Here is an 18,158-nt window from a genome sequence, read left to right on the forward strand (position 1 = left end):
CACGGTGTAGTTTTGCGGCTCCTAGGACACAAGCTCAGGTGACCTGATCCATGAACGAGAAGAAAGACTCATCGAGTAGCCAGTCAAGACTATCGACAGGTGGAATCGCCACTGAGAACATGACAGTGCCTGGGTCAGCAAAATCCGCATTGATGTCGTTTTCTGGTTGGTGCGATCGGTCCTCTACGGGATCTGGCCTGGATTCATCGTGCGTGTGCGTGTGCGTGTGCGTGTGCATGTGCATGTGCATGTGCTGACTCTGACTCTTGTCATACTGCCTGGCGAGGGCTTCCAAGGCCGTCTGACAGCGCTCTGCGAGATGTGTTTGTTCTCTGTAGTCAGCCAGGACGGAGAAAGCCGAGGACAAATCGTTCTGCAAGGGTTTCCTTCCAAAGTGCGAGATCAGGGCTGGGAACGAGAGTGCTGCTATGATGACTGTTGATGCAGTGTAGACGTATGTGACCGTGTGCCACCATTGTGGCATGATCTTTTCTTTCGCCTCCAAGGACTGGAGAGCTGTTATTGATATTTTGGAGGCAAGCAGTCCGATAAGGTCCCGAGCAGCGTTGACGCACTCGATCTGGCCTTGTCGATAGAGGGCGCGAGAAAATCGACCCATCGCAATAGCGCTGTGCCGGGTTTGATCGTTGGATACACTGGCTTCCAAGAAGCAGGGTCTAAAGAGGAGAACTTTGATGTACCAGAATCTGGTGGACAGGTGTAGCTGGGGGCCGATCATTGACTCTGCATTACTGTCAACTTTTAATATCGCAGGCAGACTGCCCTTGAACGCTTCGAGGTCCATTTCGGTATCCATCAGCACGCCTACATCCAGTCTTCCATTCCTCTGATCTCGACAGCGTATGTGATAGTCATGTATATCTCCAAGAATTTGATGGAGCCGACAAAAGGAAAGGAAAAAGGTATGCTGTCCGAGGTCCGCGCCATCTCGATCGACATATGCAGTGTTATCTAGATCCTCATCGTCAATGTCGCGAAAGAATGGCACCAGATAAGCGGTGGATTGCGGTATTTGTAAAGGGCGATTCGTTACCATTGAGGTGATGCGATCCATCAGTACACATGCATGCCACAACCTCAGAGACGTTTCTCTACCTCTCTGGGTTAGCATGGTACTTATGTGGTCGGAATCGTCAAGCCTGAGATTCTTCGCAATGCTGATACACAGACTGACAGTCTGTCGGCACCGAAAAGCCTGGTTCGTACTTTGGTACCACTGAATCAGCAAGAGAAGGGCCCAGAGCAAATCCTCTCGGTTCACTTCAGAGACTTGAAGCTGAAGCAGAGTCTCAGCAGTCTTCCCATAAGCCTGAGCTTGGCTTCTATTGGCCTGAACGTCGCCAGTCTGTCGATTTTGTTGCTCTAGTGCAAACATGATGTTGATTACAGCATGATTTATCTGCTCCTTAACCGGATCTCGTACTTGCCGGCGAGCATGACCCAAGGTATTATACCAGTCCATGAACGACAAACGATCGAGCCAGACAATGAACGCATTCTTGAAGAAATCTTTCAGAAGCGCATCTGTCACAGAACGACTAGGCAGTCTGTAGATTGGTGCGGGCAGACCCACTGCGTCGACGAGGCCGGGCGATGCAGTAGCTGCAGTAGCATCCGCGTGCAGAGGAGATGGTCCTTGCTGTGTACTCGCGCCACTCCGAACACGGCCAAAGACAGTCTTGAAAAAGCTCGCTGAATTCGATGATGCTAGTAGACCAGCTTGCAGCATCCAGTCATTATCATCGCCATGGTCATCGGCATGGTCGTTGATTGTGGCCATTTGTCCATGAACGGTATCGCCAGCTGTACCATACAGTAGTGGAATGTTTGTGGTGGCATCAGACTGAAATTGGTCTGAGAGGTGGACTTGCGCAATGGGCTCCTCCGAACGATGCCCATTCTTCGGACTTGAGCTAACTGCCGAAAGCTCATAATACACACACTCAGTTGCAGCGTCTCGTCGCTTCACACAGGCTCCGCACTTGGGTCGGCCGCCATCGCACTTGCTCTTCCGTAGCCTGCACAACTCGCATGCGATTTGAATCTTGCGCCGTTTTGGTCGATAACGTTGTTCGGCTTGTTGCGCGGGCACTGTAAGACCAAACATGTCTTACATGATTATTGCTACATCCCGAGACTGTGTGAGGGCTTGTACATCCACTGTACGTTCAACGGTCGTTACCGATCTCACCGTGTTCTCAGTCTAGAAGAAGGCAGACAAAGGCAACTGGGGTCAGGGCAGTGTGGGTCGTAGGAAGCTTTCCAGTTCGCGCTCCCAGGTCACGTGGAGGGCTTCAAGGCTCCATGACGTGATAGGTCCACGAGTAGTAGTATCAAATAAATTCATCTTGACTCCTTTGACTGATTTCACGTGAGTGTTTTCAAGTACGTTTCCCCTTACCATAGCGGCGAGTCGTAAGAAGAATTAGGTAGGAGCTCAAGTCTACAGCTGTCCGACTATGATCGCTTCGGTCGAGTCATCAGGGTTTTGGCGACTGGGAGGTCGGAGGAGTCGGTCGTGTCCCATCTAGATTTCACTTGATGTTCAGGTATCTCACACATCATGGGCGACACGGGGCAGCAAGCTACATTGGAGCCGATCGCTATGTTCTTTGTTTGCTGCATGTCACTTGCTGCCGTTCTCTTTGTCTTTGACTGGTGTAGGTGACATCGGAGGTTATGAAAGGCCGTTCTTTATTACCACGAGAGACATCGACACGCTACTGCCTCAAGCCGAAATGCCTCAATGCCCTCCGTACTTTATGTTTGCGAGTCACTTCAAAGTTCTTCGTCCTTCCCATCAGTATTCCTCCTCTGCACAAGTCACCTACGAAGAACTTTTCACCATGGGACAAGAACAATCGTCGCTTCGAACATCCACTCAGCCTGCCACCACCATGGCGAAAGTCAGCGCATCTGCTGCCAGCAGCAAAAAGACGGGTGGCACGAAGCGCAAGCGCCTTACTGACGAGGACACTGACAGCAATCAAGCTATCACTGCCGTATTCAAGAAGGTCAAGAAGGAAGAATACGATGACGCTATCAGGAAAGAACTCTCACAACAAATCTCAAGTCAATCATCAATGGCTGGTCCCTCAACTCAAAGTCAGTCTGCGAAGAGCCAACTCAGCCCGCCAACATCACCCGCCAGAACTCCAGCCACAACTAAGAAAATCAGGAGTCCGTTGTCAGGCTTTCGCGATCGAGCAATAGCCAACACAGAGGCCAGACTCCGCGCAGCTTATAACCATTCTGAGAACATCGAGAACATGAGTGGAGAGACCAAGCCCCGGGAGCTCATCACATATATGGTACGCATGTCACTAGACCATGTCCAGCGAAGTTCCTACAGCCTGAACGGCGTCATAAGAGCAGTGGCTATGGAGCATCACGCAGTCGATGCCGAAGCAGTCGGAGAAGCCTGGAGGCGTGCACAACGCGGCGAAGCCTTTCCTCGAAAACTGCTTGCATACGAGGCCACCTCAAGCACGACACGACTGGCGCCCGAGCCTTGGGAAACGGACTCTGAGGCCATACAGCTTCTCGATCAAGATATTGAGGCTATAGGTTTGCGGCAATTGCAGCAAATTCTACAGTGGTCCTACAAGCTGGCTCGTCGAGTCAGTCAGGAGATCACCTTCGACCCATACTTCTCGCTACTCATTCACGTCATGCGACATCTATCTTACCACAAGTTTTCTTTGCCGGGGATGATGCTAGCCATGGCTCGGGAGCTCAGAGGGGAGTCAATGGATGTCGTCGAAGATGCTTGGGCGAAGGCTCGTGTGGCTGACGAGTAAGAGGAGGCCAAAGCACCAACGCTTGACCACTTTTCTCTCAGCAATTACAGGTACACAGAGCGATACCAGGACAGAGACTGGGCATGTCGAAGTCGCCAAGCGTACGATAGTCGCGAAGCAAACCAATATCCATCAAGCTATTCGCAACATAATCGTAGGTAGATGCCAATCTCAACATCAGCAAGTCATCTCTTCCACTCAATCCTCCTCTTCACTCGCCCACAGGTATCTGATTAAATCAGTGACTTGTGTTTGATGAGTCAAGCAAATACCCGCAGGTCCACCAGATCTGAATGCACGTTGCCGTAGCAAACAAGATGTCCGCGTCAGGTCTTCACTACTCAGACTGCACTTGACAAACATTGCTTCCCTACACACAAGTCCTGCTTGACAACCACAATCTTCACATCATCACTCGCGTGGCTATAGCACTTCAACTTAGGAGCTGTTGCCTAGGGTACGCTGGTCTATAAAGGTGTCTTGCCCTCTCAACATCCATAGCCTGACCAGTAGTTTCCAGTAAGAACCTACAAACAAATAACCAAACGCTTAGAACCAAGACAACTCTACCATAAACATCTCAATCATCTCAGTAAGTACACAGTCATGCATGGGCTCAATATGATATAGTGACACTAATTCCCAGGAGCCTACCAGTAATAATGTCTGGCTCAGCCACCCCAACCGCGACCATCAACACTCCTGCCACCAGCAAGACCACCACTCCCACCTCCGACATTATTACCAAGGGAAGCAATGGCGCTGCCACCAATAGCACCAACGGCACCAACGGCACCAACGGCACCGCCAAATCCAGTGGTACTGACACCTCCACCACCGCAACCACTGCCGTCGTCCCGCCGAAGATCAACGACCTAACAGCCGCCGAGCTCGAGACCGCCCTCCACGTCACCTTCGACAAAGCCAAGAAGCTCGCCTGGGACTCCGAGGATGCCACTCCGGAAGCTCTCGTCGCCATCCTTGCCACCTATGCTATTCAGGAAGTGCATGCTTGTGGCTTTGTAAGTTCTCTCCTCCCTGACAATAGTTTATACTGTACTGATATGTTTGGAAACAGCGTCCTCCCTCCGCGATCCGCGCAATGGCCTATAAGATCACTAAGACGGCTGAGACGGGGGAGAAGGTCGCGACGATCGGCTGCTTGAAGAAGGCGAGGGGTGAGTTGATTGCTGAGGCTACTCATGCGAGGAACCTTCAGGTGGCTCAGGGTGCTGCTGGTCAGGTCAACGGTGGTCGAGGCGGCGCGGCTCATGGCAATGGTGCTCAGTCTGGTACTGCCCAAGGTAACGGCACTCACGTTGCTGCTGCTCAGGGTGGTGCTCAGGCTGCGGCTTCTGGTGCCAATGGAACTGCTTGATAGGATCAAAGCTGTTGATTGTGTGCGGTAGCAGGATCCAGCGACATTGCGTTCTGGGTACTTTATCTGGAGTTCAGGATGTGCTAGCACAGGAGATACTTGACGCTGCTGGCCATGGTGGTGCCACATCGCACATCAGGCGTTAATTCACAGGCAAAATCAGCATACATGGAACTTACACGTTGATCGAGATTCCACCTGAGACCCTCCTTGTCCTTTCGCTTTCGAGGTGCACATCGATCACCACACTGCAAGAAGTTACCACCCTTGTGCAGGACGCGTCCCTGCCTTCGTTTCAACGCGTTCCTTCCCATCTTGGCATCTACCTTTTCTGTCACAAGTCTGCATCTTGCCCCAAATTTCGCGCACCAACGTTCGGCATCATCCTACTCGTTGACCCCCTAGCAGATGCTCGGTTTAACTAGCCGCTTAATGCTCCCAGCGACATCCTACTTCTCCATACTCTCAGAAAAGGAAACAACAGAAGTACAGTCTCTTTTGGGCGCTGCTTGCGGTTTCTGCGATGCCCTGACTCACCACCCATACGATCTTCTCGATCCTCCACGCTGCAGCACAAGCCGTTAATGTCGCTCTCAGCACTGCAATGGCTCCCAGAAGAGCACCACTCGAAGACTTGTCTCGACTATTTGCCAACACTACCAGTGCTCCACGAGGTCACTCCTACCTCGACTTGGACAAACCTCTAGACACTAAGTCTGCTTACAACAGTAATACCGGTGTGAAAAGACTTGGAGCTAAGAGACATGCCTACGCTGGATTTGGAGAATATCGTAACAATCCGAGACTTTCGCAGGCCGCGTACAGTTTAGAGGACAAAGACAACAAGGCGTGGGCTGCTGCGCTCGATGAAATTGAGAACCGGAATATCCGAAAACCCCCTAGTCCAGAAGTTAAGCCTGCTAGTAAGGACAATCGGCAGGCAGTTGCTGCCACAGTCACTCCAGTGAAAGCCATACCGAATGCGCCGGCTCCCACTTCTCCTCCTACAGCTCTCCCAAAGAAAATTTTCGCTTCACAGACGGTTGCGGATACAGTGAAGGCCGTCTCAAGTGGAACAGCAACCCTTTCCACGACTCTCTCCTCACAAAAGACAGGCTTCAGCTCGTTTACAGCCGCCGACACGGTCAACAACGGTGCTAAGCGTAAGTGGATAGAGCCAGAATCAACAGAAGCCATCGAAGCCCGGAAGAAACGAAGTCTTCAGCCAGTACCAACCGGAATCACCGAACAACAGAACAGACGAAGTGTACGGCCAGGTCCAGTGGGAGTTACCGGAGCCCAGAAAAGACAAAGTGGCCACACAGGTTGTAAGCGAAGTATCAAGCAAGAAGACGACAGTGTTAGAGACACTGTAATGTGCGATTGCGATGATCCTTTGCATTCGGTGTCAGATGAATAGAGAAACTCAGAAGGCGGGATGCCGAGGAAGCTATGGCCACCAACCAGGCAAGATGTCAATTTACTGGAAAGGATCGCGACCTGGCCGTAGGCTGTATGTAAGATGTTAAGACAGTCGCCGTTGTATGTCTGACTTGCGAAGATACGTCGTTCAGTAGCAAAGCTGGGCAGAAATTCCATCATCTGCGGTTCAAGCGGCCGGCGCCAGCCAAAAAGTGGCACCCTCAAGAATTTGCGCCCTTGTGATCATTCAATTAATAATAAAAACATGCCCATGTCGAAGGTCTATTCTGACTACATCTCTTGTTTATATGAATCTGCTTCGCCCTTGCTCTCCGTACGCTCAGCTCCTTCAGGAAAAGACTTCTGTCGCCACGCCTTCTCTGGGAGTTGATGCAGCACGTTGTCCGGGCGCGGGCCATCGAGATGGCGCCTGCCAATCCCGTCGGCTTGGCTGGCCACTGCCCGACGCGAACGCGCCTGTCCCGATCGCTTCCAGGCTCTGCTGGGGTTTAATCGACCACTTACGATTGCGTGTAAGGCTTCGACCAAGGAGCAAGCAGATGACAAGATTCGTTCAGCTGCGCAGCCTATCAATCTCTTGGAGGAGAGGCTGTGGCAGCATACAGCACTGCGAATGTATTCAAACATTGCTGAAGTGAGCCACATACACCGGGGATCTCCATGCCATCGATCGCAGCATCGCAATCGGTATCCGTGGCTTACCGGACATCAAATGGACATCACCATCGACAGCGGCTGTTCCCCGAACGCACAGTAAGTTGAGTCAGCACTATCGGAGACTGGTCTTCGTTATCTATCGCTGCAGACATACGAGTTATGCGACGAACCAGCGAGTGCCTTCATGTTGATCATGGTAGTCTATTGAATTCTAATAGCCGTCTCTTCCGATCGCAAGCAGCAGAACACATTTCAGAAACCACAATATTCGCACTTCCCACGTACTCTTCAGGCCTGGAAAGTTATGCAATATCGTCGCACACAAGACCAGACAGCGGGCCAAATGAGCGCGACGCTGAGACGAGGACCAACGAGCCTAACTCCCCGCCTGCCAAGTTCTCCAAGACCTCTCAATGCTACTGCCACGACGTCCTTATCAGAACCAAGACCGACTAAGCCGCCCGTTGCGGTACTAGCCCCTGCTTCGCGCGCTCTATCGACACTCACCTTCCTGTCTTGTTCGCCGCCTTGGACGTGCTTCGCTGCACCCTTGGTAAACGAGCTTGATCGACTCGCAAGCAATCATACCACTAAACTGCGTCTGAAGCCTTTCGACCTATCTCTTGTACACAGCCAAGGAAACGCCACTACCGACAAGAACATTGATGTTACCCTGCATGCCACGATTCGGGCGGAAAGTCCATCGCTTGATCGCGTTCCATGCATGTTCTGTGCATTACTGTGCTGCGTTGATGTCGGTTCCAGGGTCCGAAGGAGCATTTCTGGTCGCTTTCCGCGCTCCTGCTGGTAGGACTGGGATGGTGGGGGACTTCGACCCTTGATGGACAGCTTGACGTGCCCAACATATATACCGGCTTGAATTGCGTGCTTCCTTCGCCTGCCTTCCTGCTTCTTGTCCGCTTCTCACCCTCTGCGTGATTCTTGCACGCAGCAATCCCAAACCATCACCATGGACCCCAAAACTACAGGAACACAAGAGCCGTACGTGGTTGAGACGAAAAGCCACGATGCCGAGCTCCAGCCTGAGCGGAAGCACTCGATCACAGGCGATGTTTTCCTCCACGATCATGGCGCAGAGACAGAACTGCGTCGTATCCTCAGCACCAGACATTTGACCATGATTGCCCTTGGGTCTTCCATTGGCATGGGTCTCTGGCTGGGATCTGGTAGCTCCCTGATCAAGGGCGGTCCTGCTGGTAAGCATGTCGCACAATAGGCATTCATTGGGACAAGAGGAGCAGCGTGGCTAATTGGCACTGCACTACAGGTATCTTCCTTGGCTACGTGCTCTCTGGTTTTATGATTTGGTCCGTGTCGCACTCTATCGGCGAGATGGCCGTCATGTACCCTCTCCCTAGCGCCTTCGTTCAGTGGTCCGGCAAATTCATTGACCCGGCATGGGGCTTTGCTGTTGGCTGGGCATACTGGTTTAACTTCGTCATCACTATTGCCAACGAGCTGCAAGCTGCCAACACTGTGCTGCGCTTCTGGACAACAGACGTGCATGTCGCGGCCTGGATGGTGATCTGGTTTGTGGTCATCGTTGCTGTCAATGTCGGTGCCGTTACTGTCTTCGGCGAGATCGAGGTTATTGCTTCCACTATCAAATTCTCGTGGATCTTTGTGGTCATCATCTCTTGCATCGGTAAGTCACAAGCCGGATGCTTATACCTCTCCATTCGTCTACAGAAGGTCAACTCGTTTGGTGCTGACTTCTGACCTACAGTCATCTCCGCCGGCGGCGGGCCCGTCGATGAAGGCTACCCAATCGGCTTCCGCTACTGGAACTCAACCCCCTTCACGCACGGCTTCAAAGGCTTCCTCGCCGTCATGCCAACCTGCATCTTCGCCATGGCCGGCTCCGAGAACGCCGGACTCGTCGCCGCCGAAACCGCCAATCCCAAAAAATCCGTCCCTCGCGCCGTCGGCTCAATCTGGATCCGCCTCGCCACCTTCTACCTCATGGGCTCCCTGATGGTCACCATCACTGTGTCTCCCTTCGAAGAAGACCTCTTCGGCGGCACCGGCACAAATGCGTCCCCGTTCGTGATCGCGTACCGCAATGCCGGTATACCTGTGCTAGCACATTTCATGAACGCGATTATCCTGCTGTCCGTCATCTCCACCGGCACAATCAGCGGCTATGCAGGTGCGAGAACGGCCATGGGTCTAGCGTACCTCGGCATGGCGCCCCAGCAGTTCAAGAAGGCGGACAAGTTGGGTCGTCCGTGGTGGGCGCTCGTGCCCACGCTTACCGTTGGGTTCGGATTGGCTTTCTTGAATGTTTCTGAGGATGGGAAGACGATCTTTGGCTGTAAGTTTCAATGCTCCTTTGTGCACGACCTTTCGCTGATGTATTGGACAGGGTTCTCCAGCTTGACGTCTTGCTTCACCCTCTTCGGATGGGGCATGATCTGCCTCAGCCATATCCGCATGCGCAAGGCGTGGAAGCTGCAGGGTCGCAGGGTCGAAGACCTGCCATGGAAGACATGGACATGGCCTTATGGTGCTTGGTTTGGGTTCATCACGTGAGTTCTACCTTTCCCCTTGCGATCCCCAGGCAGGCATCCAGCCTCCAGCATTTCACGCCTACCCAGACGATTGTATGCCTGCAGCGCACAGCTCGATTCGCACCGTCTCCTCCAACCACCGTTCCTCGCTAACGCCCGCCCTAGCTGTGTAATCCTCCTCGGCGTCCTCTTCTACCTCGCCGTCTGGCCCCTCGGCGTCACGCCCAACGCCGAGGACTTCTGGGCGTCGTACATTTCGGTTCCACTGATTCTGGTACTGTACATCATTGGCAAGGTCATTTACAAGACTCCGTTCTTGGTTGATTTGAAGACGGTGGATTTGGATTATGGACGACGGTTCTATGCGGAGGATGTGGAGAAGAGTGGCAAGAAGGGGAATGTTGCTGTTCGGGGGCTTAAGTCATTTTTCAAGTGAGAGGGCAATTCAGCCATTCCAGCCAGACGGCCCATGGGACCAGCGACTTGGTGGAATTGGAGTGGTCTGCTCGCCTAAACCCTACTTTTAGCAGGGCTTGTGCGACGTTTAGCACTGCAGTAGCATCGATCACGAGCTGGCAGATATACTTCCCTAGCTAACTCATTGACAACGTAAATCAACGACTCTGTGTTCTGGTCGTACTAGATCTTGTGAAGCTTCTCACACCCGTCCACAATTGATGAGCAGACTCAGACAGCAATACACAATACACGGTGAATCACAATCAATAGTAAATGCCACCTGGTCAAGCCAGTGAAGTAGATATCTCGGTTCGCCACGGAAGCTCACTTGGTGATGAGCTATAAGTATGTGCCTTCGTCCTCGACATCGTCTTCTGTTCTTCATGGACTTTCCAAGCCCACGTCAGTGTCATGCCTGATAGCATCCGCTGCTTTCAGGTGGGGCGAGCATCTTCAGTGACCTATGTGGCAGAACCATTTGTCGCAACACGCACTGACGATGCAAAATCAAAATGGTCCGGGTTTTGGGCAAACGTCGCTTCAAGAGTCGTTTGACCTGGTTTTGGAACTTTCATACTGATACCCCTGGCTTGCAGTAGTGTCTGATGGTCAAGCTCCTGCTGCGGGTCTTGCAACCACTGAATCCAATTCATCTTTGCAAGTGTGTGAGCGCGACGTATGATTCACTGACTCTGCGCATCGTTCTCCAGCTTTGTATTAGATCGTCTGAGCGTTGGCTGATCTGAATGTCGAGTCAGATCTCCTCGGCTGGAGGTCTCTGCTTGTTCGGCCGATGTGCCTGCCTGGGTATACACGCACCACGGATGGGGTGAGGTACATGTCAGCTCAACCACAGGCACATCCACTGCCTACACCCAGGCAGCGACCAAACTCGATCACCCGAAGAAAAGTGAATGCCCCGCTGACCGAGTCAGTGAAGCGATGGTCTCGGTTCGTGTCGGATCGTTAATCTGTTGAAGATGTATAAATAGTCGTCTTACCCGAGGCGTTGTCCTCTTCCCTGCTATCGCAAAGACAAGATCAAGGCTTTCTTATTGTCATACCTTGGCAGTATCTGATGCTGCCTGGTGGGACGGGCGCTTCTGTCGTGCGGCCGGCTCCCTCTGTAGAACCGTATGATCGTCTTGCTTGCTGACGTTCAGATAGCCCAGCCCTGCGTTGTCTGCATCCAGCGCTTGGTCTCTGATGGAGGCGGTGCGTCCTTTGGCACTTCCGCAAGCTGATCCCTGTGGTGAGAAATCAGCTTGCGAAGGTAGGCTGTAGAGGCTACTTCCGATGCAGCCATCGTCGTCGCCGGCTTTGACGCGACCTGCATAGCTAGTCCAATGAACGACCCATTGCTCGGCATCGACTTCTTGACGAGCTTCCATGTCTTGGTTGTAGCATGTGCCGTTGTCATGATGTCAAAAATCCCCACATCGACTTCTCGCTCGCCGCCACCACCTTCGACTTGTTTGCCGAGAGCGGCGAATACTCCTCCACAATGCCAGGTTTGGCTGGTGCAGTCAAAGCTGCCTCGCGCACACCTGGCAGTCTCCGCACTGGCACAGTCGCGTCTGGAAGGCCATGCCGGTTCTGATCTGGGTCCACTGAAGTCGTGGTCGTGGTTGCTGAAGCATTGGCTTTTGGACCTCGGCCCAACCTGTTACCTTTCCGCTTGCTGGAGTTGGACTCTCGTCCCAAGTCCTCTGGTGGCCATACTTGTTCCAACTCCTCCAGTGGCCATTCTCGTTCCGAGTCATCTTCCCTCGGCGCAGGAAGGGATGATTTACCAGCATCTTCTCTGACGGATGATTTCTTGAGACCCTGTTGTCCACCTCTCAACTCCCCCAGCGTCGTGAACCTAATGCCATGATAAGGACTCGATTGATTCCGCGACGCAAGCGCTCTCTGAATCTGGTCATTGACTATTCTCCTCCACTCTGTCATCCTCATAGGCGTGGTCATCCGCGCTTTAGGTAGCCAGGTCCGCACCATCGTCATGATTGGCTTTTTGGTTTTTACGTGCGCTTGGACTTCGTCACTCTGCAGAAAGACTTCCAAATCTCTGCGAAGCTGCATCATCTGGGCGACGACTGCTCTGTTCGGTCCCGGTGTTTGTGTCCAATACTTCATCCATACGCTCTTTGACTTTTCGGCGAATTGCTTGTGGTTATTGTCGGTTGGTCGGAGTAATGGTCCCTCGTCGGGCACCAGAGCAAGTGGCAAATTCGACAGGAATCGGCGTTCGAGGACGTCGAATCCCTCGCGAAAGCTGCGCATGCGGGCCTGGAGTGTAATCACCTCGAGATCTTCTTGGGGGTAGTGTGCGAGACCTTCATTATCGCTGCTTCCTCTCAGAAACGTTGCGATGGTGCACTTCTCTTCACCTCCGTCGTCGGCTTCCGCCTTGACTTCTCCGGCTTGGTTGGCGGCTGCTTCAGCTCGTCCCCGTCCAGATCTTCGTTCCTTTTTCTTCTCATGCACGCGTGAGGACTTCGAGCTTCTGCCGACCGCTATCCTCTCTCGCAACCTCGCCCCCAGGTTGAATTTCGGGGCCTTTCTACGTCCCCCACCAATGATGGAGATATAATCCCCAGGGTTGTAGGCAGGTCCTTCGGAGCGACGTGAGGCCTCTTTGAGGGCATCTAGCGCGCTCTGAGGCGGCAGCTTGTCGCCAGTCCCCACAGCTGCTGCTACTGTAGCGAGTCCTCGACGCTGTGCCTGTCGGAGACTCGTATGGCAGAATTGAGGTCTGGTTTGCCGTATCAGGAACGGAATCAACTGCCTGTAAGCGCGGTCTGCCATGCCTACGATGTGTGCTGGTGAGACCACCGCGGTCATGGCTGATTCGCCATTGACGACAAATCTGCTGCGAGTAAAGTCGCTGCATCACTAGTGCGTGACATGACTAGCAAGATGATGGACCGCGGTTGACTTGGTGCATGCGAACACCGACATATGACGCAGGCTTGAAAGAGTGAATTGGAGACCGGTTGACAAGCCTCAATGCTACCTCGCCAAGACCGGATGACACGTATTACCGCAATAAAACAGCTGGTTGAACAAGATAATAATGTCGCTTTGCTTTGCTATCTGCTAGCTAGCTGGCAGGCTCCTTCTCCTTCTCTCTTCTCTTGTTCCCCCTCTGGCAATGCTCATGATGACGGTGCTGCCTTCCTCGAGGCGTCGTCTGCTCACTCCCGTACTTGGGTATCTCTTTCTCTCCGAATCATAGACTTGCGTTAAAGTCGTCAGAGGGCATCACGGGACCTGCATAGCCAATCGCTCCAGCCCTAGAGCCGTTTTGGAGTATGAGATCTGCCGTCCAGGAAGCTGTGTGACCAACCTATCTGCAGTACCGTCCTTGGATTCTGCTCCGACAAATCTCAGTCTTGCCGTAGAAGCCATTCACTCATTACAACATGCGCAGCGCCTAACACAAAGCTGGCCTATCCTACCCAAATCACCCGCCGCTCCCCCTGCTAAACCTCCCCACAACCTCCCTCATCCGCGGCACCAACTCCACGATCCGAAACGGCTTACTGACCACATCATCAATCCCACTCTTTCTTGCATTCAAGATCTGCTCTTCCCTTGCATTCGCAGTCACTGCAATAATATATATGCCCCTTGATCTGCTTTTCGGACTGCATTTGTCGCAGACGGCGGACACAGGTCTGACCGTCCATCACCGGCATTTCCAGATCCATCAGGACGACGTCGATCGTTATTGCGGGGGATGGAGGGTTGTCTGAGACCGTGCCGTTCTTAGCGACAGTGGTGGGTGGGGCGGCCCAGAATTGCGAAGCCATAATCTGCTCGATAGCTTCTTGCCCGTGATTCGCGACGTGCACGACACAGCCGATCTTGCGCAGCTGAGTTGCGAGCACTTTCTGGTTGATCAGGTTGTCCTCGACGATCAGCACGTTCAAGCCTTCGCGTGCAGCTGGTGACGTGGGCGGGGACGGTGGTGGCGGGCTCGCTGGAAGGTACGGCAGAGATGGCTTGCCTCGAGAACCTTTGCGGAACTGCACTCCAGGGTGAACCGGTCCGAGATCGCTCTTGCTGAGCTGTGTGGCTGCTGTGCTCGCCGCGCCTTGATGTAGAACGCAAATGTGCTGCCTTTGCCGGCTTCGGAGGCCACGCCGATCTCACCGCCCTGGAGTTCGACTAGCTCCCGCGATATGAAAAGGCCAAGGCCGCTGCCGCCGTAGCTTATATGCGTACGAGGGTTTGCTTGGGAGAACCGCTGGAAGAGCTGCTTCTTCTCCTCCTCGTCCAAACCTCTGCCAGTGTCCTCGACAGCGAAGTGCAGGAAGACTGCGTCCCCGAGACCCCATTGAGCGGCTGCTGTGACATCGCGATCTTTGCTTGTCCGGGACGGGATGTAGGTAAGGCCCCATTTGTCCTCCGTAGACGGCTTCTCAGTGGATGCGCCAACGTACATAATTATGGTCCGTTTCTCTTGTGTCGTGGTAAACTTAATCGCGTTGGTCGTCAAGTTGATCAGCACCTGTGACAGTCGATGCGGGTCTATCATGACCCAGTCGATGCCCAAGTCCGTGTATGACTGGTCGACCTTGAACTCGAGTACAATATCTGATGTGGACAATTCGGCCTCGAACATCTTCAACGCCCTTTGCACCACTCTGACGGGCTGCACGTCCACAGGTGTGACGACCACCATGGCCGAGTCGAGCTTCGACAATGTCAAGACGTCGTCCACGATCCTCTTCTGATGCTGTGCGCATAGTGTGATTGTTTGTGCCGAATCTATAGTAACATCAAGCAACTCGCGCTGGTCTTGCGTAAGGTCTCGAGCGTTACGAATGTCGGTCAGAGTGCCAGCTATGGAATCGGCGCTTTGCAGTATGGCTGATAGAGGATTGCGCATCTCATGTGAAGTTGTGTCAATGTACTTCTCCTGCTGCCGTTTCATTTCTAGAGCGTCTTCCATACGTTTCGTCTGCATGCTTTCGGCAGCTTTCTGCGCGCTGATATCGGTCATGGAGCCGAAGATTCTCTTCAGATTGCCATCTTCATCCTTCTCCGGCGAGGCACTTGTGAGGACCCAGGTATGGCTTGTGTTTCCTAGATTGTCTCTCCACGGGGTCTTGAAGCGAATCTCGAGGGAGATGGGCGATCTGTTCAAGAGCATGACTTGCCACGCTTCGCGCACTTGAGCTCGGTCATCCTCGACGACATAGTTGATCCAGTCGTCGCTTATAGCTTTGTCGCGCGAGTATGATGTGATGTCGTACCAGGCGTCGTTGACGAGGAACAAAGAACCATTCGAATCGGCAATGAACATGCCTACGGGTGCGAGTTCTGCCATCCGTGTAAACTTGTTCTCCGCCTCCACTGCCTCTTGCGTCCTCGCAACTAGTTGATTGTTCAGCTCGATGCGGTCCTGTGCAGCCAACTGCGCCGCTCTTTCGCCCTTTCTGATTTCCGCTTCGAACAGAACGACTGATGCTATTGACGTAGCCAATTGACGCGCAAGAAGCTGTACGAATAACTCATAATCTTCGTCATATGGTCTTCGAGGATTTGTTCCCATTACCAGAAACCCTAGTGTGGACTCGCCAGTCGTAGGGTGTATCGGGCAAATGACTAAAACACGAGATGGGTCGCCATAGCCGCGCCATTGTATACCTTCAATCAGCTCTGGGTTCAGAGTTCCGTCGTCCTGTCTAAGGACAATCGGTCGATCTGTAGTGAGCGCTTGGCGAAAATACGGAGCAAAGCCGTCTTTGCTGGTTTTCATGTCAATGGTCTCGGGCGCTGCGAGATGTTGGGCTGGGACACCTAGCGTGCCCTCCAGGGACGCGATCTTAGTGGATGCTCCGCTGTTCGAAGAAGTAGAAAGATCGTCCAGATCCTGCATATCGTTGGTCAGCGAGTACACCATGACCATAGGTGTGTCTAGCTCGTTGAACTGAAGACCCTCGATCAGGAGGCTCCAGAAATCATCGACCTTCCGAGCTGCCGCTGTCTTCTCGCCAATCTCACGCAGTGTGAGCATCCTTCTCTCAGCGACTTTTCGACGAGTCTTTTCGAAGGCAGGATTGTAAAGCCCAACCACACTGCCATCGTTGCCGATGAGAGGTATAATGCTCCACGAGAAGTATGTCTCCTCCAAGAACCCATTCCGCATAATGAACAGGCAATCATCATCCTTCATAGTTGCCTGAGCACTATGGTAGGCGTTGTCGAAGACTTCCTGCAGTGCATCCCATATCTCGAACCATGCATCGCAATATCTGCTACCCATGAGCGTAGGATGCTTCTGTCCTGCCAGTAAGATATACGGCTCGTTGTAGATGGCAACATGATCAGGACCCCAGTACATCGCCGCCGGATGAGGACTTGCCATAATCAGGTTGCACATGCCTCTCAGGTCAGAAGCCCAACCTTCAATCGCACCTAAGCTTGTGGAACCCCAGTCGATACCACGAGCAAATTGTATATGTGCTGGCAGATTTGGGCCCAGTGGGAGCCTGGTCCAGTCGAACGATCCATTCTCCGAGGTGATCTGGTCCTGAAGCTCAAGGAGCTCGCCATTGTTAGCCGCAGGCAACGTTCTTTGCTCGGGAGCTGGTGATAGAGGTCCCGCTAAAAGCTCTTCGTGACCCATATCACCGGACGGTGTCGGTTGTGCCTCTATAGGAGTCCGTGGTGATAGAGGCCCATCCAGGCTACCGGAGATGCTAGTCGTGATCAGACGCGTGGGTCGTATGTGGTCGAAATAACCTGGCGATGGATCACGTATCCTGGTAGGCACATATCCATTCACTGGTTGCATGACAGATGGTGTGCTGAGTTCCTGGATTTGAGGCGGCAGGGAGTCTAGACTGCCTGTAATGACTCGAAACCTTTTCGACACTGTGGAAGACTTCCATGTTGTACCCGCGAATGGGAACGATCTGACGGTGTTAGGATCGGAGAAGAGGCCCAGCGCCCATGACTTGAAGTCGGCGAACGGGGCTCCCAGAGTAGTAACTTGTGCAGTATCTGAGCCCAAGCCTCGAACATGGTCCAGAAGTACAGGTCTTTCGCATAGTGCATCGTTAGCGAATATATGGTGTAGCTCGGGGTCCAGACCGTGTGTATCGTCGTATAGATCCACTACGAAGATGGGCTGATCTTCCTGCTGAAAGTACTCCGTGAGACCAACAGACTCAAGCAAGTATGCGCCGTGCTCTGTGCGTGGATCTGGCGGCACTGGTGCCGGAGGCAGTATTTCATGGAAGATCTTGTGCGCCGGCGCGGGTGACGAGGTTGCGGAAGGCCTGCCACTTGCGCCTCTTGCCATTCTGACAGTGCGATTGCCGCCGGTCTCTTCAGCACGACTGAGCATCGTGGAGGCAGCTTCGGCGAACGAGAGCTGGCCTGGTGAACAAGACCGGGGTCTATTCGAGTATGGCGAGGGTCTGTCCCCCAGGAACAGATCTCTGCCCCCTAGCGAGTCATCTGAAGGCCATCGGGTGTGCTGCTCGACTGTGGTTCTGACTCTCTTCTGGCTACGAGGGCTATCTTGAAAGGAGTGACTCGGTGATGGTACGTCGTCTGGAGGGGATCGTTTTCGAGAGGGAGAGTGACCCGCGCTTCGAATGTTCGATAGGGATGGCTCAAGAGCGATATCTGGCTGCCGTTGGTGGACGGGGAGTGACTGCGGCACAGAAGTCATACAACTGTGTAGAGCAACAAGCTGCGATACATGGAACAAGTGGATATCCAAAGGTTGACCGGGGTACTAGTAGTATAGAATGTCCGCCGTTACATCCAGGAGGACGGATCGGTTCGCGTATTGATAGCGAAGGAACACGCGTAGGAGGCTTGGGATAAGGATAGTTGAAGGATATG

The 18,158-nt window shown here is 53.1% G+C and overlaps 8 protein-coding genes across 8 annotated transcripts; 4 read left to right on the forward strand and 4 right to left on the reverse strand.

Annotated features, from left to right (window-relative positions):
* Nucleotides 1–34: 34 nt before the first annotated feature.
* On the reverse strand, nt 35–2,128 carry AB675_3935 (uncharacterized protein; the record flags this gene model as incomplete). Its single annotated transcript, XM_018144032.1, has 2 exons — nt 35–162; nt 259–2,128. 2 exons carry the CDS (start codon nt 2,126–2,128, stop codon nt 35–37), a joined length of 1,998 nt encoding a protein of 665 aa, XP_017997552.1.
* A 790-nt stretch (nt 2,129–2,918) lies between these two features.
* On the forward strand, nt 2,919–3,821 carry AB675_3936 (uncharacterized protein; the record flags this gene model as incomplete). Its single annotated transcript, XM_018144033.1, has 1 exon — nt 2,919–3,821. One exon carries the CDS (start codon nt 2,919–2,921, stop codon nt 3,819–3,821), a length of 903 nt encoding a protein of 300 aa, XP_017997501.1.
* A 662-nt stretch (nt 3,822–4,483) lies between these two features.
* AB675_3937 (uncharacterized protein) lies at nt 4,484–5,199 on the forward strand (the record flags this gene model as incomplete). Its single annotated transcript, XM_018144034.1, has 2 exons — nt 4,484–4,843; nt 4,900–5,199. The coding sequence occupies 2 exons, from the start codon at nt 4,484–4,486 to the stop codon at nt 5,197–5,199; spliced, it is 660 nt and encodes a 219-aa protein (XP_017997594.1).
* Nucleotides 5,200–5,803: 604 nt separating this feature from the next.
* On the forward strand, nt 5,804–6,619 carry AB675_3938 (uncharacterized protein; the record flags this gene model as incomplete). Its single annotated transcript, XM_018144035.1, has 1 exon — nt 5,804–6,619. One exon carries the CDS (start codon nt 5,804–5,806, stop codon nt 6,617–6,619), a length of 816 nt encoding a protein of 271 aa, XP_017997519.1.
* A 1,650-nt stretch (nt 6,620–8,269) lies between these two features.
* On the forward strand, nt 8,270–10,266 carry AB675_3939 (Cationic amino acid transporter 1; the record flags this gene model as incomplete). Its single annotated transcript, XM_018144036.1, has 5 exons — nt 8,270–8,516; nt 8,588–8,965; nt 9,047–9,634; nt 9,686–9,848; nt 9,996–10,266. The coding sequence occupies 5 exons, from the start codon at nt 8,270–8,272 to the stop codon at nt 10,264–10,266; spliced, it is 1,647 nt and encodes a 548-aa protein (XP_017997580.1).
* Nucleotides 10,267–11,347: 1,081 nt separating this feature from the next.
* AB675_3940 (uncharacterized protein) lies at nt 11,348–11,680 on the reverse strand (the record flags this gene model as incomplete). The annotated part of the gene is made up of 1 exon (XM_018144038.1): nt 11,348–11,680. The coding sequence occupies one exon, from the start codon at nt 11,678–11,680 to the stop codon at nt 11,348–11,350; it is 333 nt and encodes a 110-aa protein (XP_017997508.1).
* A 25-nt stretch (nt 11,681–11,705) lies between these two features.
* On the reverse strand, nt 11,706–13,133 carry AB675_3941 (uncharacterized protein; the record flags this gene model as incomplete). Its single annotated transcript, XM_018144039.1, has 1 exon — nt 11,706–13,133. One exon carries the CDS (start codon nt 13,131–13,133, stop codon nt 11,706–11,708), a length of 1,428 nt encoding a protein of 475 aa, XP_017997485.1.
* Nucleotides 13,134–13,846: 713 nt separating this feature from the next.
* On the reverse strand, nt 13,847–17,652 carry AB675_3942 (Virulence sensor protein BvgS; the record flags this gene model as incomplete). Its single annotated transcript, XM_018144040.1, has 2 exons — nt 13,847–14,274; nt 14,322–17,652. 2 exons carry the CDS (start codon nt 17,650–17,652, stop codon nt 13,847–13,849), a joined length of 3,759 nt encoding a protein of 1,252 aa, XP_017997542.1.
* Nucleotides 17,653–18,158: the final 506 nt, after the last annotated feature.

Source organism: Cyphellophora attinorum, assembly GCF_001299255.1.
Source record: "Cyphellophora attinorum strain CBS 131958 chromosome Unknown Contig23, whole genome shotgun sequence".
NCBI classification, from domain to species: domain Eukaryota; kingdom Fungi; phylum Ascomycota; class Eurotiomycetes; order Chaetothyriales; family Cyphellophoraceae; genus Cyphellophora; species Cyphellophora attinorum.